We start from the raw sequence: 24,639 nt of genomic DNA on the forward strand, positions 1-24,639 counted from the left end.
GGATAGAGCTGACTAATCCTTTGTTGTCTCGCTTGCGCAACTGTCAATAAAATCTACCAGTTTCCCTCAGCTTACTTCACTGGCAACGAAGGTCCGCATAGTCAAAGCAATGGTATTCCCCATAGTAAACTATGGATGCGAGAGCTGGACCATAAGGAAGGCTGAGAGAAGGAAGATAGACGCTTTTGAACTCTGGTGCTGGAGGAAAATCCTGAGAGTGCCTTGGACCGCAAGAAGATCCAACCAGTCCATCCTCCAGGAAATAATGCCCAGTGGCTGCTCACTGGAGGGAAGGATAGTAGAGGCAAAGCTGAAGTATTTTGGCCACATCATGAGGAGACAGGAAAGCTTGGAAAAGATCATGATGCTGGGGAAAATGGAAGGAAAAGTGAAGAGAGGCCGACCAAGGGCAATATGGATGGACGGTATCCTTGAAGTGACTGGCTTGACCTTGAAGGAACTGGGGGTGGTGACGGCTGACAGGGAGCTATGGCGTGGACTGGTCCATGAGGTCACAAAGAGTCGGAGACGACTAAATGACTGAGCAGCAGCAACTTCAGTGGTTGTAGATTTCAGTGGATCACCAGCACAGCTGATCTACGGAGCCTCACATTGCCCATCTCACAACACACACTCTTTTCGATGGGCCTCCGTGGTTCAACTGTGATGCAAGCATCCTACAATGTTCCGCCCAGAACACTGGAGGTTTCCTGTGTTCCATAGGAAGCAACAGGGCCAGGGCGGGAGGAAGCCATGTGGAAATGTTTCCCCATGTGTGATGGGGAAGTGTTGCTTGTGGATGATGTTGTATGTGGGGCGGCAAGATTGCCTCACTGCCCTGCAGATTTGTCACAGAGGCTAGTGAATCCCCCCACTGACCCTTATCAATGTGATGAGGTCCTTAGTTCATCATGGATTGTCACCTTGACGTGGTGAGGGGGCTTGCGTGTTCCAATGAACCTGCGGACACAACCACAGGAGTCACACACTCCCAGGAGTGGCCACAGGGGAGGATCCAGACTAAGAACAATCCAAAGACCCAAAGACCTCAACGGTGGAGCAGGCGGAGGATAACATGGTACATGTTACAACGGCTGTGAAGGCGGAAGAAGGCTGCGACAGACTGAGAAACCACTCTCGTTGTGTTAATCACACCACTGCTGGGACCTCAATCTGTGAAGACTGTGTGTTGACCGGCCGTGCACCGACCTCCACACATTAAAAAAAATCATGCACAGGCATCTTCCAAGAAATGGAGGACCAACATCCTCGAACTACGAGGGATCACCTAAGTAAAGTAAATTCATCACAGTACTGAAGTAGTTTCTGCTAAATTAATTCAAGGGGAGGGAGAAGAGAAAAGAGGGAGAAAACCAACCCTTCCCAAATCCAGTATATACATGTCAATGTTTCTCTGCTTAAAATAATAGTTTTGCGAGTTCTTCATCATTAATAATGTTTGCCTTTTGTTGCCTGGGTGTACTTTTTTGATAACACTCTGATGTACTTCAGTCACATGTGTCCCAATATGCATCTGTGAAATGTTGGAGGATAAATGTGTTCCCTGATCAGTGATGCCAGCTCTTAAAAGAATCGACCCTATCCTTACCAGTCTCATTCTGAGTTCATTTCCCAGGAGAAGATAGTATGCAACATAATGAACAGACATAGTGGACAGAGACCTCACACAAGATGGAAAAAGGCCTCAATCTCAAAGGAGGATACTTTGTGGATGCAAATTTCATTGCCTTCTTCCCCGTCACCTCACAATTATTTTTTTAAAGTCGATAATTTTCTATCTTCATAGACCCGCTCTCTATAACATCTCAAGCAAGTAAGAGGGAAACCTATGACTCAAACATAACTTCTGCTTCTCAGCATGATTTTTTAAAACCATTTTTGTCTGATAAAGAAGCTGGTCAATTAGAAAAAGTAGCTTGATAAATTTATCACCTTCGGGTTGGCTTACTAAAGGTATCACCACAATGTATACTTTTCCAATATGAGCAGACACGCACTGAGAAAGCATATATGTTGTATAGAGTACAATATTCCCATGAATCTCATATATATTTTTTCTTTTTTTGTTTCATATAAGCTCCTCACATGACCAGGAAGGTGGAAGCACTGGGTGGGTGGAGAAGAGTGGGCAAATGTGCAAGAACTTGAGATATTGGGCATCAAGCCATGCCATGACTGTTATTCATTTTCTTTTCTCCTCAACTTCAGACAAGGACTCCAACTGGGAAACATGCATACACATTGCAAATCGAAGTACAACACATTCAGAATTAAAGGATGCATATGTTTCCTGTTCTGGAAAGATAAGTGGCACTTTAACAACAGTGCCCCTGCCACCATATTTGAATCAGGTTACCATCTCATTTACAGAGCACAAATTTCGAGTTGAAAATATGTAGTGCAACAAAGCCTTTCTCATTCCTTAAAGGTAAAGGTTTTCCCCTGATGTTGAGTCTAGTTGTGTCCGACTCTGGGGGTTGGTGCTCATCTCCATTTCTAAGTCGAAGAGGCGGTGTTGCTCGTAGACACTTCCAAGGTCTTGTGGCTGGCATGACTGCATGGAGCGCCATTACCTTCCCACTGGAGCGGTACCTATTGATCTACTCACATTTACATGTTTTCAAACTGCTAGGTTGGCAGAAGCTAGGACTAACAATGGGAGCTCACTCTGCTCCCTGGATTTGTACTGCCAACCTTTCAGTCAGCAAGTTCAGCAGCTCAGTGGTTTAACCCTCTATGCCACCGGGGGCTCCTTTCTCATTCCTACACCGGATGAAATTATCCAAAGCACATAATGCCGCAAGACTATGACATTCTACATGGGGAAAGCCAATGCCTTCATGCTTATTAGGAAAGTCACACCTAACTCAAGCTTTGTTTCCCCTTGTTGGAATTCATCACCACACTGCCCAAGTGTGTAGTCCTCAATGAGGAATAGTTAGCTTAGACTAGTCTGAGGGGGTCCCTTCCCACCGACTCCTGAATGACAGAATGTCTATTTCTTCTCTCTGTTTATGCTCTAATTCTCATCAGTTATGTAGAATGCCTTTTGTCTTTACTTTTGCATCTTGGTGTGTGCTGTGTGTATTGAGATCTCTCTGCTTGTGTGTCAGGAGAGATGTGCGCTTGAAGATTTTTCCCTCTCTTTTGAACCCTAGAGAGATGGTGTTAGAGTCGCTCAGATCCAGTTTACTACTAAGAAATGTAGTTATTATGTTTGTAAACAAACCTTTTGTAATCTTAGAGATTGGACTTTGCATGCTTGCCTCCTAAGCTCTAAATTCTTTACAGCCATGTGGCACTTCACACTCTGCTTGCTATGAGCTGAATGCTCAACTATAAGTATCTGCTGTTTTTGTATTTTGGATGCTTTGCTGTTTTTGAGTAGTTTTCCCAAACAGATAATACATAACACACGTCTACAATAACAAGAGAATAGTCCAATGATTTTTCTGTTGTTTTTGTCCTATGTGGTTTCTCATTCCCATCAGCAAAAACAAGCTATGCACCTCAAAGCAGTTCAATGGAAGGGTGTCAAGAACTGCAACATGAAATGGGAGGAACACAACAGATGACTACCATTTGGGGTGAAGAAGGGGATATCCCTGTGTTTTTTTTAAAATTTCACCTTGAATTTACCATTATAGACAAGACATGCTGTCTGAAAAAAAAGTAGGATGGCAGATGCACACAGCCCTGATTCAATGAATAAAAATTGATGATATTGGTAGATGACTCTTTGTTCAACACCATAAAACAAACAACATTGTCTTCCTATAAAGGATGTTTCCTACGCTGATGATATGGACTGGTTTCCTGTCAATCAAATGACCATAAACCTGCTGGATAACTTGAATCCTGTAGGTTGTTTGCCTTATTTACCCCACTAGTCATACATAGTGCTATTCTCTGTTATCAACAGAAAAATGTTGCAACTTGTTTGAAATTTAATCGTGTCACATTCTGGTATGTCTGGACAAAAACGTGGTAAATGTAGATCCATTTATTAATCAATAAAGCAATCAATGACCTTTTCATGTTAACCATATTTCAAATTCAAATTATTCTCATTTCCTTTTTCATATTGCTAAATTCGAGCTTCATCCCAGCTGGAAGAAAACATTTCCTGATTTTCAGTATTTTTCCAGCTTTAATGGCTCTTTAAAAAAAAAAAACACTTCCAGACACAAGCATCCACTGAGAAACATCAGGAAACATTAGCAACCAATTGGCTTAAATAAAACATGATCATTTTACAGCTATTAAAATATGGTTCAGATCAACTGCTATTAAAAAAACATTTAACAGTTGATTTATGGTGAAGAATCTTGTTCCTTTGTTCCACTGATGCATCTTTCCCTTATATTTTAACTCTATTACAACTCAACTCTGTTATAATATTAAGAGCAGGCAATGCTATGTGGTGTCTTTAGTAAAGAAAATGATCAATTTTGTTGATAACAACTATTTAATACACATTTGATTCTACAATATAGGGAACCTATCTGCTTTGCTTTAGTTTATTTGCTATGACTTTCTCCAAAGACCACTTGAAACTGAAGTTTGCAAATGCTTCAACTAACCCAATTTACTAGGAACCGTCCCTATTCTTAATAAGGCATCATTTCTACTTTAGTTTTGGGGGGATTATTAAAGTGAGGATTATGAAAATGATGATTGTATGTATGTATGCAAAAGATACCATTTTACACATTCAAAACTCTCTTTCCGGTATCAGATTTATTTCAGCATCCTCCACTGTCAGATCCCAGATTATATGGGATTTCTAAGACAAGAAACCAACAAATAACCAATTCTTAGAATAATACATTTTTAATTTTGCATGGTCTCACAATTTTGACAAGCAGCCTCATCAAACATGCTGCATATTGCAAGTCGCTTCTGGTGTGAGAGAATCAGTTGTCTACAAAGACTTTGCCCAGGGGACACCCGGATATGTTATGATCCTGCGGGGAGGCTTCTCTCGTGTTCTGTTCTTGTTGAACAGAAGCTCTCTGAAGCTTTAGGTGCTCTTACTGTCTATTAGAAGGAAAACCAACTGATTCCTAATCCATCTAAAACACAAACGTGTGCTTTTCATCTTAAGAACAGACAAGCATCTCGAGCCAAAGGAATTCATGTCTGCACTGCATGGAAAGAGAAGTGTTTTTCAAACCAGTTTCCACTCTTTGATCAGTGTTAAGTATATAGTCTAGACATCCTCTAGCATACTTCAATTATTTACACTATTAAGAGCGAGCAAGGCAAAATGTTTCAGGGTATAATAACTGAATTGAAAGAGATGCCATTTCATATATTTCAATAATGTAAATAATGCAGTTACATCTTTTCATTTCAAAGTCGTCGACATTCCCTCCATACTACAAACAACAAAGAAGAAAACACTTCCTTAAAGACACTTCTAAAAATAACTGTCTTTCATTAAACATAATACAAATCAAAACAAAAGTAATTACACACAATTAAAAGCTTCTGCATATAAGAATAAATAACCAAAGAGATAAACCAGGCTGTTGGTTCTTTATTAGCTGCCAGGGTTTTATAGGATTATTTTCTCATATAGTCCATAACATGTCTAAAACATTTACAACTGGATCCAAGGCAGAGGTAAACTGACTTCACTTTTATTATTTACTTCTTAGAAGATGTATTTAGGATTGCAGTCTTCTCCTTTCACTATAGATTACTGTATATACTCGAAGATAAGCCGAGTTTTTCAGCCCTGATTTATGAGCTGAAAAAGCCTCCCCCGGCTTATAATCGGGTCAAGGTCAAGGCAGGCAACGGAGCCTGCAGGTTATTGCTTGCAATATGTGATCTATTTCTTTCTTCTACCTTATCAGTGTGTTTTCTTTTGCAAAGCCTCCCACGCTCTTAATCAAGGGAATGTTTTGCAAAGAGAAAGACACCCTGGCAAGTCAGGAAGAAGAAAAATATATATTCATTAATCTTATGAAAGCATTTTCCTCTGAAATATTTGTTAAACTCTCTTACAGATATATAGGCATTAACCCCTTGCAAGCTTTTGCCATCTCTATGTACCTTTTCTATGTGTATATATCTAAATACATTAATTTTATATATGAATTTGCCCTCATATGTTTGTAGGTCTTTGCAAATCCTTTATACATATAGATCCATGTACCTGTGTATCTGTAGCCATACATATACATTATTTTTATATATGAATTTACCCTCATATGTTTTCAAGTCTCTGCAAATATCTATATAAAGAGAGATGTCTGGATAGATATGAATATATTATTACCCACCTATATATAGGGCTTGCAGATATTACAGGGGGGAAATGAATACACAAATATCTATAGATATGTCTAGATAAATATAAATATATACTTATGGCTTGCAAATGTTGTAGGGGAAATGCACACGCACACACAGAGGGGATTTGCAAACGTTTCAGGGGGAAATGCATATGTGAAATTTGTGTCTATAATTATATATCTAGCTCTGCATTATTTATATAAGCATTGAATGTTTGCCTGTTACTATGTTGGAAGCCGGCCTGAGTCCCCATGGGGAGATAGGGTGGGATCCAAATGAAGTTTTTTATTATTATTATTATTATTATTATTATTATTATTATTATTATTATTATTATTAGGTTATTGTTGACACCATATTGTTTTTGTTGCCCCCCACTTTTCCACTTACAGAGCTAGTTTATTGTTTATTGAAATACGGTAAATATTCTAAAACATTTAACCTACTGATGCCTCGATTAATGAAATGAAATTTTATTGGTATCTATTTTTATTTTTATTTTTTTTAAATGATATTTATTAAAGATTTTCATAACATAAAAACAGCTGTGATTTGTGGAGAAGGGGTGGAGTGAGTTGGGGGATGATGGGAGGGAGGGGACTGTGAGGTTGGAGGGGGGAAGGAAGGAACTGGGGAAGGAGGGAGGGGGGTTGGTCTTCCGTTGTCTTCCATATCGGTTAGTATTATCTAGAATTTATAATTGTTCTTTCTGAGTTTATTGTGAAATATAATTTCTAAACTTTTCCCAGTTTGTTTGTTTAGTTCCTTTTCCTCTTGACTCTTTTAATAGAAATGTTAGTTTGTCCATTTCTTGAATTTCTGTCAGTTTCTGTATCCACATTTCTTTCGTTGGTATTTCGTCCATTTTCCAGCGTTTGGCGAAAGTTATTCTTGCTGCTGTGGAGCAGTATGTGAATAAAATGTCATCGTTTTTATCGAACTGAGTGTCTGTGTCTGTTATTCCCAGTAGATAATATTCTGGTTTAATTGGGAAATTTCCTTTTTAATATAATTTGTGTCTCTTCGTGGATTGTCTTCCAGTATTTTTTAGTCTTTTCACAGGACCACCACATGTGGTAAAAGGAGCCTTCCTGCATCTTACATTTCCAGCAAGTGTTGTTATAGGATTTGTACATCTTTCCTAGTTTTTTAGGTGTCACATACCAGCGGTGGAAGACCTTGAGCCAGTTCTCTTTTAGTTCTGATGCGTATGTGTATCTCAGTTTTTTATTCCAAATTAATTCCCAATCTTCTAACATAATTTGGTGTCCGAAATTTCTGGCCCAGTTTATCATGCAGCTTTTAATTGCGATAGTTTCTGTTGACCATTCTAATAACGTGTCGTAGATTATAGAAATTACCTTCTTTTTTGAGTGCATGATTCTATCCCACCGGGTGTTGGAATCGTTAAAGCCGTTTTGTAAATCTTTGGAATATTGTTCTTTAATGATGGCATATTGGAACCAGGACATGTTTTTAAATTTTTCCTTCAAGGTTTCTTGTGATTTGAGCTCGTAATTTCCGTTTCTTTTTACCAATAAATCTTTATAACATGGCCAGACTGTCCATTGTGAAATGTGTCTTTGAGAGGATTCTAAAGCTGAGATCCATAGGGGGGTTTTTGTTATAAAACCGATTTTTATATTTCTCCCATATTTTAATTAGAGCAGCTCTGATAAAGTGATTGCCGAAGTTCTTTTCGACCTTTCTTTTGTCATATCCCACATATGCATGCCATCCGCGGCGGAGATCGAAGCCTTCTATAGTTAGTATATTGTTGTCCTCTAAGGTTGTCCAATCTCTTACCCATTGTAGGGCACAGGCTTCATAATAGAGTTTCAGGTTCGGTAAGCCGAAACCCCCTCTTTTTGTTGTGTCAGTCATGACCATATAATTGATTCTAGGCCTTTTACCTTTCCATACAAATTTTGCTATGTCTTTGTTCCAATCGACAAAGAGTTTTTGTGTCCTTATAATAGGTAAGTTTTGAAATAGATACATTAACTTTGGGAGCACGTTCATTTTAATGACCGCTACTCTACCTAACAGGGAGATGTTTAGATTTTGCCAATTCTGTAGATCATTTTTGATTTCCCTCCATTTAATTTGATAGTTGTTTTTTAATAACTGCGCATTTTTTGCAGTAATCCAAATTCCCAGGTACTTTACTTTCGTGACAGTCTTAATCCCTGTGAGTTCTTCTAATTTGCATTGTTTTTCCTTCGTTATATTCTTTGTCAATATTTTTGTTTTTTCTTTGTTTATGAAAAAGCCCGCTACTTTGCCAAAGTTTTCAATTTTGCTGATCCATTTTGTTATTTGATTGCAAGGCTCCTCTATAAAACATATAATATCGTCAGCGAAAGCGCGGACTTTGTATTCTTGAGTTCTAACTTTGGTGCCCTTTAATTGACCATCTTTTCGAATATTTCGAATCAAGATTTCTAAGGCGAAAATGAAGATTAGAGGGGAAAGGGGGCAGCCCTGTCTAGTTCCTTTTTCAATTTGAATTAGATTAGATTGTTGGCCATTAATTAGTAGTTTCGCTTCCTGTTTGGTATAGATCGCCTCGATTGCATTTATAAACTAATACCCTATATCCAATTAATTTAAGAGTAATTTGAAAAATTCCCAATTTAAATTATCGAAAGCCTTCTCAGCATCGATAGTTACTAGGGCCACCTCTTTTTGATGAAATGTTTCGTAATATTCAATAATGTCCAATACACATCTGACATTGTCCTTCATTTGTCTATTTGGTAGAAAACCTTTTTGTTCAATCCCTGTCCAATTGTTCAAGAAGCTTTTAAATCTATTCGCGAGAATTGTGGAAAAGATTTTATAATCCGTATTTAATAATGATATCGGTCTAAAATTACTTACATCCGTATTGTTTGCATTGCTTTTTGGTATTACTATTATATCCGCTTGCCTCCAAGATTCTGGAATTGTTTTATCTTTTATTACCGTATTCATTATTTGATTAAGATAGGGTATGATCTCATCGGTCAGAGTTTTATAGAAAATTAGTGTAAAGCCATCCGGGCCTGGCGCCGAGTTTGGTCTCATTTGTTTTAAAGCTTTTCTAATTTCCTCAACTGAAATATCTTTGTTTAGCAGCTCCCTTTGACTTTCTGATACCTTTTGCAAACCTTGATTGCTTGGGAACTACGAAATTTCATTCGGGTCAATTTGGTTTTTTTGGTATAGAGCTTTGGAGAACTCTTCAAATTCCATCAAAATATCCTCATCTCTTGTTAATATCTTCCCTTCTTTTTTGATTTTTATTATTTGTTGTTTCTGCGATTTTTTCCTAATTTTCCGGGCTAACCAGGCCCCTGGTTTATTTGCATTTTCAAAGTTGTACTGTTTGATAAATTTAAGTTGTTTTGCTGTTTGTTCCAATTCCAAATTTCTTTTATTATTTTTCAGTCCCATTAGTTGTTTTATTAGTCCGGATTCCTGAGGTTTCTCTTTTAGTTTCTTTTCTAACTGAGATATTTCTTTGTTTAGTTCATTTATTTTCTGATTTTTTGTTTTATTTCTTACTGCCTTTTGTTGAATAAAATGACCCCTTAGGACTGCTTTAAATGTGTCCCATACAATATGGTCCCTTGTTTCTGGGATCCAATTGATTTTAAAGAATTCTTGTGTTAGTTTTTTGCATCTAATTATATCCTCTTCTTTTTTAAGTAAATTATCATCTAATCTCCATTTTTTCCTTATCTTTTTTTGGTTTATGAGCATTTCTATGGGGCAATGATCCGACTTGTCTCTAGGTAGAATTTTAATATGGTCTACTTTGGTACAGAGAGAGTTTGATAGCCAGACCATGTCTAATCTTGACCACGACTTGTGTCTGTGGGAGTAAAAAGTGTAGTCCTTTGCTTCCGAATTTTGCATCCTCCAAATATCTTGAAGGTGGAATTCTTCTTTTAATTGTCTAAAGCTTTGTGGTATGAGTCTCGCACTCGCACCTCTCCTATTTAATATTTTTTTGCTTGTATCTAAGTTTGTGTCCATTATATTATTAAAGTCACCTAATATAATCAGGTGGTCGAAATCTGAATTGTTTATTTGTTTTCTTAATTCACTGACAAAGTGACATTGGGGGCCATTGGGGGCATATATGTTACAAATCAGGGTTTTTTGCATGTCCAAATTAATAAGAACTGCTACAAATCTTCCCTCATTATCTTTGAATTGTAATGTAGCTGGGATGTTTTCGTTGACATATAATACCACTCCTCTTTTTTTTTAAAATCTGATGAACAGAATTCGTTTCCAATTTTTTTATTAATTAGAAGGGCCTCGTGTTTAGATGCAATATGCGTCTCTTGCAGAGCCACAAAATCATACTTTTCTTTGATTAACTGATTAAATAGAATTCTCCTTTTATTGGGTAAATTAATTCCGTTAATGTTGTTAGAGTAAAACTTTAGTTGGCGTTCCAAATTACATACGTTCTTGGCCGAGTTCATCCGGTACTTCTTTCTTCTTGTTGCTTTCTTTATTGTCGTGTCTTCTTCCTCAGTAAGTATTTCTTCTTCTGTTATGTTAGTTTCTTCCTCCTCGTCTTCTCCACCTACATCCGACACTTCTGAGGCCAATGGAAGTTTGGTTGCCTTAGGATTTAATTCTTGTGGTGAATGATGCCTTGCTCTTTTTGGCTTTTTTCTCTTAGATGAGGGAGGAGTTGTGTCTGCTGGGTGTTTTTCTTTGCCTTGTATATATTTTCTATAGAAGTCTTTTGCTTTCTCCTCACTTGTAAGCCAGTGTCGTTCTCCTTTCAGTGTGACCATAATTCCTTCGTTCCTTTCCCACCTAAATCTAATCTTTTGTTTTTTCAGTTCTTCAGTTAGGAAGAAGTACTTTTTCCTTCTGGTTAGAGTTAGTTGTGGGAATTCTTTTAGTACTATAATCTTTTTCTCTTTATAGGTTAATGGGTTGCGATTGTTTTTCATCAATACTTCGTCACGTATTTTCTTTCTCACAAAATGAACAATCACATCCCTTGTGGCCTTGTTTTTCCTTGAAAAGTTAGTTTGTATTCTATAGACTTTATCTAGTTCGTATTCGATAAACTCTTCAGATTGATTTAACAGATTGGCTAATAGCTTAGTGATAATTTGTCTGATGTCTTCATTGGTTTCTTCAAGGATGTTGTGAAATCTCAGTTGGAACTCTTTTTCATGTTGTTCAGTTCTTTCCTGTAGTCTTTCCAATTTTTCATTTTTAGCTTCTAGTCTGTCTATTTTACTTTGTAGCTTAAGTTGAGTCTTGGTTAGTTTTTGATTTTCCATTTTTAGCTCATTAATATCCTTATGTGATTTAATCATTTCTTTTTTCAGTTGTCCAATGTCTTCTTTAATTTCTTTTTTCATGTCCATCATTTGTTGGTAAAGTTCTCTTTGTTGTAAACTTTGTTGATCGAGTTTCATTTGCGATTGTTTTTGGTGTTCTTCTTGTCTTTCCGCTACCTTCTGGATCTCACGGAGAATATCTTTTAAGTTGATGTCATCTGACTGTGAGGGTCTTCTACCAGGCCCTCTGTTGTCTTTTAAGTCCTTATCGAATTTAGTTTTAGGAACGGCCATGATGTTGTATTTGCAGAAAAAGAAAAAGAAAAAAAAGAAGGAGAAAAAGAGAGAAGAGCAAAAGAGAGGAAAGTGCTGGAAAGGTTCCGAAAGATGAAGAGAAAAAAGGCGGATGAGAGATAAGGGAGGGAGAGAGGAGAAAGAGAAGGAAAAAAAAACCCCTTTTCTTCCTCCTTTCTTTTCCCCTTCTTCTTCCTTTGCTTTATATTGTCCCCCTGGCGGAATAGAAAAAGCCTCGGACTGATGATACTTCCTGGGCTGTTGAAGTTATTCCCTTCTCAGGGCAGAGTGTTCGTTTTCCGTTTCTGGTGTGCTGGTGTGCTGGCAGCTGCTCGCCTCCCCCTCCTTGCGCACACGCTCACCAGATCTTTTCTTCCTCCCTGCCAGCCGGCTGCGTGGGAGGGTGAGATAGACACAATATCTATGTCCAAGGTCTTATGGTATCTATTTTTATTTTGAAATGTACCCATAACTGCTGCATTTCCCACCCTCGGCTTATACTCGAATCAATAAGTTATCGCAGTTTTTGTGGTAAAATTAGGTGCCTCGGCTTATATTCGGGTCAGCTTATACTCGAGTATATACGGTATTTGTAATACAAGTTTCACACGTATGTTATATAAATACTCCTAAGGTACCAGATTGCATCTGATCTTGGCAACTAAGTAGGGTCAGTCCTAGTTGGTACATGGATGGAAACAATTATCAGATGCTAGCTGCTGTATTTTATTTTAGAGCAGGCCTGCATAGCCTGTGTCCCTCTGGGTGTTTTGGACTTTCCTGACCATTGGACAAGCTGGCCAGGGTTTCTGAGAGTTGGAGTCCAAGCACCTGGAGGGTTGCCGGTTGCACAGGCCTGTTTTAGAGGAAAGAATGGGAAAAACCACCTCTGAGTATTTCTTGCCTATAGAAACCCTATAAAGTTCACGGGGTCAACAGGTGACTAAAGGTGTCAACACACACACAGAATACTTCCTATTTTAAAGATGGGGAAACTGATGCTGAAATGCAACAAATTGCCCTAGGCAACTCTGGTGGAATTCTAGTATTTCAAGTTCTAATCTCAATCCATTAGATCATATCCGCAAACAATTTGGCAGACCTAATGTAACCCAGTGTAGCACACTGCTCTATCTTCAGAAAGTATATAGATAAAGAAATAAATCAGTTGTACAACCAGCCTTAATACCCTAAACTATCAGATTTCATCTGGTTTCAGAGTTGGCGCTTGTTAGTTCTTGGATGGGAGACCAAAATTTATTATTTATTTATTTACAGCATTTATATTCCACCCTTCTCACCCCGAAGGGGACTCAGGGCGGATCACATTACACATATAGGCAAACATTCAATGCCTTTTAACATAGAACAAAGACAAACAAACATAGGCTCTGAGCGGCCTCGAACTCATGACCTCCTGGTCAGAGTGATTCATTGCAGTTAATTGCAGCTGGCTTGCTCTCCCGCCTGCGCCACAGCCCGGGCCACTGTCCCACTGGCTATATTTCAGAAGGTTTGGGAAAGTTTTCCTTGCCTAAGGACTTCATCCCACTCAGTAAAATCAGCATGTCTACACATTTAAAAAATGGCAACCCATGGTGCCCTTCACATGATACAAGCTGCAACCATTGGGTTGATGTATTTTGCCATTTCTAAAGTGTTGGTTTCCCCAACTATTCCTAAGCTGGTTGGCAATCAACTTATTTTTAAATTCCCAGCATAGAGATGGGAAAAATGGCCAATTTCCCCATGTGATGTTAATCCCTGTTGCCCCTTATAAATAAAAGAATGACACCGTTTGTGGGAGGAGCCAAAATGTCAATTTCCCCAATGATCCCAATGCTCAGGCTTGGGGAAAGATCAGGATTAATTTAAAACCACTTCCTATGATCCCAATGCAGAGGCTTGAGAAAAGATCTGAGTTAGTGTAAAACTACTTTCTATGATCCCAATGCAGAGGAATTGGAAAGGATCAGGGTTAATTTAAAAACACTTCCTGTGATCCCAATGCAGAGGTTTGGGGAAAGATCAGGATTAATTTAAAACCACTTTCTACAATTCCCCCCTTTGAAAGATAAATAATCTAAATCCTGGAGTGACAATAAAAGGAAACAAATCTCTACCATGTGATAGCAAATCAAATGGAGAAATCCCAAAGAAAACAGAGAAAAGGAGAAGGGATGATGGGGGTAGGAAAATCATGTGTATAATTTCCAAATGGTGTGTTGCAAAGCTTAAAGGAAAACCAATGATCCCAAACCCTTTACTTATCTCATAGGATGAAGCCCTAAGAATACCCTATGAAATCTGGAGCCCCCAGTAGCCCAATGGGTTAAACCCTTGTGTCAGCAGGACTGCTGACTGACAGGTCAACGGTTCGAATCCTGGGAGAGTGTTGGAGCTCCCTCAGTCAGCTCCAGCTCCCCATGCAGAAACATGAGAGAAGCCTCCCACAAGGATGGTAAAACATCAAACATCCAGGCGTCCCTTGGGCAACTTCCTTGCAGACGGCCAATTATCTCACACCAGAAGTGACTTGCAGTTTCTTAAGTTGCTCCTGACCAAAAAAACCTATGAAATTAATGAGATCACCATAAACCAATTTACAACTTGAAGGCACATGTACACACATACACGTGTTTAGGTGGGAAAAGATGTTCCTGTTAAAATTCCTACTTTTAAATGTCCACAGTTCACAAACCCTCTCTTCCTTTTGTTTTTGGGTCATCATTCCAAATCCCAAACCCCATGTTAACGTAATGTAGATAACAGCAACATCTGAGAGATTTCAGAATATATGAGGGGAAAGTAGGTGAGTGAATATTCCCATGTCAGGCAGAAACAAAACATGACACATGGAAGAACAGTGGATTGTATTAGGATTCAAAACAACTAGAAAGATCTTTTCTTATAAGTATTATATCTTCTTTCCCATCATGTCTCTAAAGTGACTTACATAGGAAACAATTAAAATATATAAGGAATTTATTTCAAAGCCAGCAAGAATTAGTGTTTATTTAAAACATTTATATTCCGCCCTTCTCACCCCAAAGGGGACTCAGGGTGGAGAACAAAATATATACAGCAAATATTCAATGCTGGAACATGAAATAAATTATAAATATACATAAACATTAAAAAAAATCAGTTGTTTAAAAACCATCTCAGATCAGCCATACAGGCTGATATTGTTTACTCTCTGTGTTGCCGAGATTACTTCTCCAGCTTTCTCCAATCTGATGCCTGTGTTGGGCAATGACTCCTATCATCCCCTGTGTTGGCTGGGGATGATGGAAGCAGCAATCTTAGCATGAATCAAGGGCAGCCAAAGTAAGGAACACTGTTGTTCATTGTGGAAAGTGTCATTATCTCAGACACCCATGTAGATAATTTTGAAGTACTTTGTTCAACCTGTACTATACTACACTATTAATACTAAAACGAACCAACTTGTGATCTTCTGGTCTACCAGACCTCCTGGTCTGCCAAAACTTTGGGTTAACTAACATCTCCTGGACAGTGATGATGTTGGCTGAGGGACACTAAGTTGTAGTTTTTTATTCTCAGGTGTGATATCCCATGTATTGCCCATGAACGGAGACATAAGAGTGATACAAATGAGAGTGGTGTATGAAGCACAGGACAAATACAGATCTTATCCACTCCTTCCCTCTCTCCTCCCTAGACCCCCATTGTCCAAACTGTCTCTTTTAAGGTGGATTCTAGAAGAATGGAGAGAAGTTACACTTATCTCCCTTTACCCCAAACAAAACACAGACTCCCAAGTGTCACTACTTACCAGACATGAGTCCTAGAAGAAGTATATAAATCACATAGTCTCTGCTGTCCCTGCCATTCTGTTCATGGTCTCAGTCTCATTCTGCCCTGGAATCCCCAGTGGGCATTTAATTCTCCAACTCTACTTTTCTTAGCAGCTGTTTCTTTTTCTTGACTGTCCTCTGGTGCCTTTACATCTAGAGCTGCCAGTAGCAGGCAATCGTTTCTCCTTTGCTCTCAACCTCAGGTGCCAGCTGATAACTTTTTCCCCACATAGATCTTGTGCGTCTGAGATTAGAGAAAAGCAAGTAGTAAGAACTAGAGTGACGGTGCTTCAGCCACCTCCTTTCTCCTCCTTCAGATGTTGAACAACCGGCTCCTCCTCCTGATTACTTCAGAGCTCCTTGATATTTCAAGGGCTGTGGAGAACCTGCCAACTTCAGCAGTCTGGGCAAGAAACAGTATATGAGGCTCTGCTAGCAACCACCTCTTCCTTCCTTCCTTCCTTCCTCAAGAAGTATGAGGTTTGTTTCTGAGCCTTAGCAGCATCCTTCTAATATTTAAAAAAACTACAAGGAATTGGCATTCACTTCACTTCACTTTATTTCTTAATTAGTCTCTCTCCACCAGAGTGCTCCAAGCGACTTACAATTTAAAATATCATTCCGCAATATAAAAACATTCAACATAAAAACATTCAACATAAAAACATTCAACAGTGACTATTTGGCAAATTAGATCTGATTTACTTAAATGCACAACCAAACAGCCAAGTCTTGAGCGCTTTTACAAAAGGTCGCAACTCCGACATTGCTCTAACATATGGAGGCAATGAGTTCCACAGAATTGGAGCATAGGTTGAAAAGGCTCTACGCCTTGTAGCTTCCAGGTGTACCTCCCTAGGGCCCAGTACATATAGGAGATTTTCCTGGGAGGATGGAGGTGACCACTGATGGAAGAAAGGAATGAGGCGGTCCCTAAGATATAATGGTCCTTGGCCATTTCGAGCTTTAAATGTCAGGATCAGTATCTTGTAAGAGATCCGATGTTCTATTGGTAGCCAATGCAGTTGTTTCAGAATCGGTGTAATATGGGATCTTATAGATGATTCCGCTAGCAGCCTGGCCGCCACATTTTGGACCATTTGGATCTTCTGGGTTTTTGTCTTCGGAAGGCCGGCATATAAGGCATTACAATAATCCAACCTAGTGGTGACTGTTGCATGGATTACCGTTGCCAGTGCTTCTGTCGAAAGGTAGGATGCCAATTTCCTTGCCTGGCGAAGATGAAAAAAGGCCTGCTTACTTATGGCAGTGATCTGGGCCTCCATTGTCAGCGATGAGTCCAACACAACCCCAAGGCTTTTAACAGTAGCAGACGGAACCAGAACTTCCCCATCAAAATCAGGCAGTGACTGGATTAACTCTGGTGCCTGGCCAGGCCAGAGTATCTCAGTTTTTGCCGGATTCACTTTTAGTCTACTCGCTCGCAGCCAACTCATCACTGCTTCCAAACACAGCTTTAAGTTCTCAGGAATCGTGGTTGTCCCAGGTTCGAGACGCAAGAGTAGCTGGGTATCATCTGCATACTGGTAGCACTCTATGCCAAAGCTCCGCACTAGTCCAGCAAATGGTCGGACATAGATGTTAAATAACAGGGGCGAAAGGATAGCACCCTGGGGAACTCCACAGCAAAGGCAGGAGCTCTCAGAGCTTTGGCCTGACCACTCCATCCTCTGTCTCCGGTCCCAGAGAAACGAATTGAACCATTGAAGAGCTAAACCTCGTACACCAGGCATAGCCAATCGATGGCATTGAGGGGGAAACTGCCAGAAAAACTGCTTGCCTGGGTTTTTGAAAGAATGCCTTACAGAAGAGCTTCTTGAGACATCTGATTTGGAGGACTGGCATCCACACCCACACTCCAGTTTGCCAAAGACATACTGTATTTCATTGCATAATAGTCATCATTGCATAATAGTCACACACTCATTTTGGGGAAATCAAAAATGGAGTTTTGCCATTCCCCACATAATAGTCGCACCCTTCGTTCGCTAGCCCAGGCAAGTGAACTAAGGCAGAGAGTGTCATTTTGGTTCTGTGAGGCTTGGCTGAGAGATGGGTCAAGCAGCCTCACAGCACCAAAAGAGGGAAAAGGCATGTAGAGGGGGGTGAATCATAGAATCATAGAATAGTAGAGTTGGAAGAGACCTCATGGGCCATCCAGTCCAACCCCCCGCTAAGAAGCAGGAAATTGCATTCAAAGCACCCCCGACAGATCCAACGTTCTGGATTATCCAACGCATTTTTGTAGTCAATGTTTTCAATACATCATGATATTTTGGTGCTAAATTCGTAAATACAGTAATTACTACATAGCATTACTGCGTATAGAACTACTTTTTCTGCCAAATTTGTTGTCTAACATGATGTTTTGGTGCTTCATTTGTAAAATCATAACCTAATTTGATGTTTAATAGGCTTTTCCTTAATCCCTCCTTATTATCCAACATATTCGCTTATCCAACATTCTGCCAGCCCGTTTATGTTGGATAAGTGAGACTCTACTGTAGTCACTATTGCATAATAGTTGCACCTGCTCCCATTTTCTCCAAAAATGAGAGCGGGGAAAGTGCAACCGTTAGGCGATGAAATACGGATTTTATTTGTGCCCACTGGCTACAATTTATTTTATTTTTTTCTGGGCAAAGCACTTGATTAAATGATTTGGTGACAAGAGCAAGCTGTGTGATTCTGCCCACTTAAGCCAGAGTCTTCACTAATATGATTTTTCTCCCTCTCCTAACTAGAGCTGTAGCTAGCTACTATATATATATATATATATATATATATATATATATATATATATATATAAAATGTTTATTTTCATTCATTCAAATATACATACATTGCAAGTGTTTGTTGCATATTTATTTATTTACAGCATTTATATTCCGCCCTTCTCACCCCGAAGGGGACTCAGGGCGGATCACATTACACATATAGGCAAACATTCAATGCCTTTTAACATAGAACATAGACAAGGCAAGCATGGCTCCGAGCGGGCCTCGAACTCATGACTTCCTGGTCAGAGCGATTCATTGCATGATTCATTGCAGCTGCTCTCCAGCCTGCGCCACAGCCCGAGCATACAGTGCAATACTTTCATCTATTAGTCTTTCATAATCATTTCTCAGACAATATATTTTCAATAAGGGGTCACAGTCTTCTATTTGAATAGTACATATAAAATATTTTAAGTTCCAAATTTATATCCGTTTCCTCCCTGCCTTCAGTCTATTAGCTTCCTCTATGTACATTTTTAGATTAATTTTACATTGAAATGTTGGATCATTGGTTGCCATTCATTAACAAAGTTCTCTAAAGGTTCTCCTCTTGAGTGTATCGTTATTTTGTCCATCATCATCACCTCTATAATATATTGTTCCAGTTCTGCTAAGGGAGGTACCTCTGAGGTTTTCCAATATCTAGCGTATACTATCCGAGCTGCCACTGTCATGTAAAACAAAATTCTTCCATATTTCCTTTCTAATTCTTCTTCGGGCATGTTCAAAAGGTACATTTGTGATGTCATTTTAAAATTTGTATTTAATATCTTTTCTAGATGTACATGAATCTGTTTCCAATAGCTTACCATTTATTTTTTGACCTTTCTGGAAATTGACCAGAGACTGGTAGCAAATGAACTATAGGCCAACATCCAAAGACGGCCTCTCTGAGTAATATTGCTTCACTGCATCTTCAAAAAAAGTCACATTTTCTTCTTCTGAAATAAGGAATGGGAGATATATCTGTTCAAATACAACTTTTTTCCCCTAGTCTTGAAAAAAGAACCTTGGAAACATTTACTGAACTTGCAGACCGAAAGGTCCCAGTATTTACAGTATTTATATTCCGCCCTTCTCACCCCGAAGGGGACTCAGGGCAGATCACATTACACATATAAGGCAAACATTCAATGCCTTAACATAGAACAAAGACAAAAGACTCCGAGGCAGGCTCCGAGCTGGCCTCAAACTCATGACCTATTGGTCAAAGTGATTTGTTGGAGCAGGCTGCAGCAGGCTGCTCACCAGCCTGCGCCACAGCCCGGGCCTGTGGCGCAGGCTGGTGAGCATGAATTGAGGAATGAATCCATTCATTCCTCAATAATTCAATAATTAAAAGTGACAGCAAGCTTGCTCTTTTAGGCACTACCATAGAATGGTGTGGTAATCCTGTAATATGTGTGTGTGTGTGTGTGTGTGTGTGTGTGTGTGTTGCTATGTCAATAGATTGATCAAACCACTCTTGGTTTTAGTCTGAAGTTTAAAGGAACTATCCGAGCTACTGAACCCTGTTCTTAAAATAGGTTCGGCATCCTGGAAAGAATTTTCAAAATTTGGAGATAAAATCTAGAGCAAATTCATTCAATCACTGAATGATTCTGTGTGTGGGAGGTGTGTGGGTACCCTTAAAGCCCTGTACTGTACTCTTGCTCCAATGGTGCCAAAATATACTAGGGGTGTGAGAAATGGCACAGAATCTGTTCTGTTTTTGTTCTGCTTTTGGGTCATTGTTGTTGTCCCCCCATTCTGCTTTCGGGAAGATTCTTCCCAAAATGGAAACAGAACTCAGTCTTCCGAATTACAAATTCAAATGGCTGCCCACCTAATCTCACAGAATCTTCCCAAAACCCGAATGGAGAGCACCTGAAATACACAAATGAAATCCAAGACACATGAAGTCACACAAATCAGAGCAGGGTCAAGATGGCAAAGGATATTAATGAGAAAGGATGAACAAGCTAGGAGAGGCTGCAAACAGTTTGCTTTTGCTTGAGTCTACTGAGAAGGACAACTTTTTATCCCCTCTCCATCTCTCCTCCATGCAGAGCTACTTCAGTAACAACTAATCTGTAGTTTCAAATCAGTTTGCAGTAATAGAAATATGCTGAAGACAATGAGGGGAGGTGGGGGACTACATATAAGATTTGAAAAGCAGCTAAAATAGTGTGATGAGTGAGGATTAAACTGGAACTGCTCTTGCCAAAGTGAGTCACTTGGTAGGTATGAAAAATTGCAGGAACTGGAAATGGAGTTTCAAATGTTTTTATTTCTCCAAGCTTTAATGCAAAAGTTGGCTTCAAATTGGAGAGGAATGTTGACCTTTCCTCCTTAGTAGTCAAAGTGGAGACCTGGAGCAACATGAAAGCCAATTCGTATTTATTTAGGTTTTTCTGGTATTAAAGACAGGTTAAGTGTGCTTTAGTTTCCTGGATCTTCTTTTTTTGTCATCTTTGAAAACAGGGACAATGTTTGCCTTTCTCCAGTCCTTTGGTACCTCAACCTGTCTTTAATACCAGAAAAAAAATATAATGGATCATTCAGAAGTCTATCTGAAAGTTTCTTGATGACCACTAGGAGCAGTCAAGATTTGTCAAGATCAAATGATGCAAAACTGATCTTATATCTTTTTTACCAGTTGCGAAGTACGTTAAAGCACTGAGCTGGAGACTGAAAGGTCCCAGGTTCAAACCCCGGGAGCGGAATGAGCACCCGCTGTTAGCTCCAGCTCCTGCCAACCTAGCAGTTCGAAAACATGCCAATGTGAGTAGATCAATAGGTACCGCTCTGGCGGGAAGGTAATGGCACTCCATGTAGTCATGCTGGCCACATGACCTTGGAGGTGTCTACAGACAACGCCGGCTCTTTGGCTTAGAAATGGAGATGAGCACCAACCCCCAGAGTCAGACATGACTGGACTTAACGTCAGGGAAAACCTTTACCTTTACCTACTTGTTATGTAGTTGGTGGGAATGTTGTGGTTGTGAATTATCTGCATTTCAGCAAAACATTTAATGTTTTGATTATGATAGTAATACTGTCAGACAGTTCCCTAATGACTGGAAAACAGTATTCAAAGTGTCATCAACATTTTCTCAGGACAGAGTACCTGGAATACTGGGTTTCATTCTGTGTGCCTTGCTTTAAGAAAGATATAGACAAGTTGGATCAGGTTTAGAGAAATGCAGCAAGGATGATGAAACATAGGGGGGAAAGGTTGAAGGATCTGTTCAGCTTGGTGAAGAGAAGACTGAGTGATGATAGTTTTACACTTTACAAATAACTCAAAAAACTGTCACAGAGACAAAGGGGCAGGGCTGCTTTCTGCTGCCTCATGGCTTATGACCATATCTAACGTTTTGAAGTTACTGAAAGGTATATTTCAATTGGACACTATAAGGAACATCTTGACAATGAGAACAGTATAGCAATGGAACCAGTTGGCTAGAGAGGTGGAGGGACTGCCTTCCCTGGATGTCTTCAAGAAGAGGCTGGACACTGATACCTGCTGGGGATGCTTGAGATGGAGATCCTGCATTGAGCAGAGTTGGACCTCTTGGTCCATGGGGCCCTTTTCAGTTATATGATCCTATGGTGCCGGGCTGTGGCACAGGCTGGTGAGCAGCTGCTGCAATAAATCACTCTGACCATGAGGTCATGAGTTCGAGACCAGCCCGTGGCGGGTGAGCACCCGTCAATTAAAAGTAAAATATAGCCCCTGCTCATTGCTGACCTAGTTGCATCTATCAAGTAGGAAATAAGGTACCACTTATAAAAGTGGGGAGGCAAGTTTAACTAATTTACGACATGGAATGAGGAAGTGCCGTCAGAGTGGATGATGAAGCAGCTGCTCCCCCCTGTGGCCAGAATCGAACATCCCCTCAGGAGAAGGTTAAATTGCCTCTGCGTCTGTCTGTCTGTCTGTCTGTCTGTCCCTGTCTCGGTTCTATGTGTTTATGGGCATTGAATGTTTGCCCTATATGTATATAGTGTGATCCTCCCTGAGTCCCCTTCAGGGTGAGAAGGGCGGAATATAAATACTGTAAATAAATAAATAATAATTCCATGGTAGTTAAGATGGTGTCAATCTCCATTAATGCTACAGTTGTTTCAGCTCTCAAAGTGGAGCTCCCAGTGGCGCAGTGAGTTAAACCCTTGTGCTGGCAGGACTTCTGATATGCAGGTTGGGTTGCTGACCTGAAGGTTGCCAGTTTGAATCCAACCCGGGGAGAGTGTAGATGAGCTCCCCCTGTCAGCTCCATGCGGGGACAGGAGAGAAGCCTCCCACAAGGATGGTAAAACATCAGACATCCGGGTGTCCCCTGGGCAACGTCCTTGCAGACGGCCAATTCTCTCACACCAGAAGTGACCTGAAGTTTCTCAAAGTGCTGGACCTCTTTTTGAGAAGCAGAGTTCACCATTTTCACAGTTCACAGAATTCACATCTCCTTTAAAATGCAACTAAAACGTGGCATGGATCCACCACACCATAGTACCAGCTGCCACTGCACATAACCATGACTGTATGTACACCAATACAGAGAGCACTGGGGGCAAAAAAGGCTATGAAGATAAGGAGCAGGACTACTGCTAGAGAACTTGGTAATAAATCTGGAAAAATTAATAATTTGGGTTACTGTTGTTCCTCTCTCTCATCTCACAATGGCCTGTGAGACAAAGGTTCTTCCACAGAGAAGTGTTCTATACTCTTGAAGGTTAAAAATCTTTTGGAAATCAGCAATTTTCTTCCATAGTGATGTTATTTCAGAAGATGAACCAATAGCACCACCTCCTGCAATCTTGAAATACTGCTTGGGCTAATCATGTACAATAGAGTTTTACTTATCCAACACTCACTTATCCAGCGTACTGGATTATCCAACACATTTTTGTAGTCAATGTTTTCAATACATCATGATATTTTGGTGCTAAATTCGTAAATACAGTAATTATTGCATAGCATTACTGCGTATTGAACTACTATTTCTGTCAAATTTGTTGTGTAACATGATGTTTTGGTCCTTAATTTGTAAAATCATAACCTAATTTGATGTTTAATAGGCTTTTCCTTAATCCCTCCTTATTATCCAACATATTCGCTTATCCGTTTATGTTGGATAAGTGAGACTCTACTGTACCTGAACATCAGGAAGAACTTCCTCACTGTGACAGCTGTTTGGCAGTGGAACTCTCTCCCCCGGACTGTGGTGGAGGCTCCTTCTTTGGAGGCTTTTAAACTATTCTACTACTATTCTATGATTCTACTATTCTATGATTCTATGATTCTACTTCCTTAGGCGATTCCTCATAGTTCGAGGATGATGGTCCTCCATTTCTTGGAAGACGCCTGTGTGTGATTTTTTTTAAATGTGTGGAGGTTGATGCACAGCCAGTCAACACACAGTCTTCACAGATTGAGGTCCCAGCAGTGGTGTGATTAACACAACGAGAGTGGTTTCTCAGTCTGTTGCAGCCTTCTTCCGCCTTCACAGCCGTTGTAACATGTACCATGTTATCCTCCGCCTGCTCCGCCGTTGAGATCTTTGGGTCTTCGGATTGTTCTTGGTCTGGATCCTCCCCTGTGGCCACTCATGGGAGTGTGTGACTCCTGTGGTTGTGCCCGCAGGTTCATTGGAACATGCAAGCCCCCTCACCACGTCAATCAATCGAGCTAATCATGTACGCCAAACTTATGTCACAGATCACCGCCAGAACTCAGGGCTCTGTCACGCTACACTTTTGTAGTGCCACTATTCCATTTCAAACTGTCATAGCAACATTCTGTAGGATTCTGTGTCTTGTAGCTTAGTCAGCTGCAAGAGCTTGCTGACTGAAAATTCTAAATTCCTCAACTGAACTTCAGATCCAGGATTCCATGTGATGTTGCCATGACAGTTAAAATAGAATTATAGGCTAAACCAGTGCAAGAGGGCCGTAAACTTGGAGACTGAAGGATGTTGCTTCCACTAGGGTAATGATGTAGGCAACTTGTGCCTTTCTACATGTTGTTAAAATGTAGTTCCTATTACCTCTCTTAGCTCTATTAGCTCTGGATTGTTGTATGTTTTCCAGGCTGTATGGCCATGTTCTAGA

General features: G+C 39.8%; 2 protein-coding genes across 3 annotated transcripts in view; one reads left to right on the forward strand and one right to left on the reverse strand.

Moving 5' to 3' along the window:
* LOC100561060 (synaptotagmin-15) overlaps window positions 1–16,281 on the reverse strand; it is a 34,052-nt gene extending 17,771 nt beyond the window's left edge. For both annotated transcript variants that reach the window (XM_062975813.1, XM_008114459.3), the window contains exon 1: window positions 15,724–16,281. Coding sequence is in view for 1 of the 2 variants with exons in the window: in XM_008114459.3 (XP_008112666.2) it covers window positions 15,724–15,730 (7 nt within the window). In the remaining variant the exon portion in view is untranslated. The remainder of the gene's footprint in view (window positions 1–15,723) is intronic.
* The window catches only part of gprin2 (G protein regulated inducer of neurite outgrowth 2), a 96,899-nt gene that overhangs the window by 11,989 nt on the left and 60,271 nt on the right, over window positions 1–24,639 (forward strand). The window lies entirely within an intron of this gene.

Source organism: Anolis carolinensis, chromosome 3 (assembly GCF_035594765.1).
Source record: "Anolis carolinensis isolate JA03-04 chromosome 3, rAnoCar3.1.pri, whole genome shotgun sequence".
Lineage (NCBI taxonomy): Eukaryota > Metazoa > Chordata > Lepidosauria > Squamata > Dactyloidae > Anolis > Anolis carolinensis.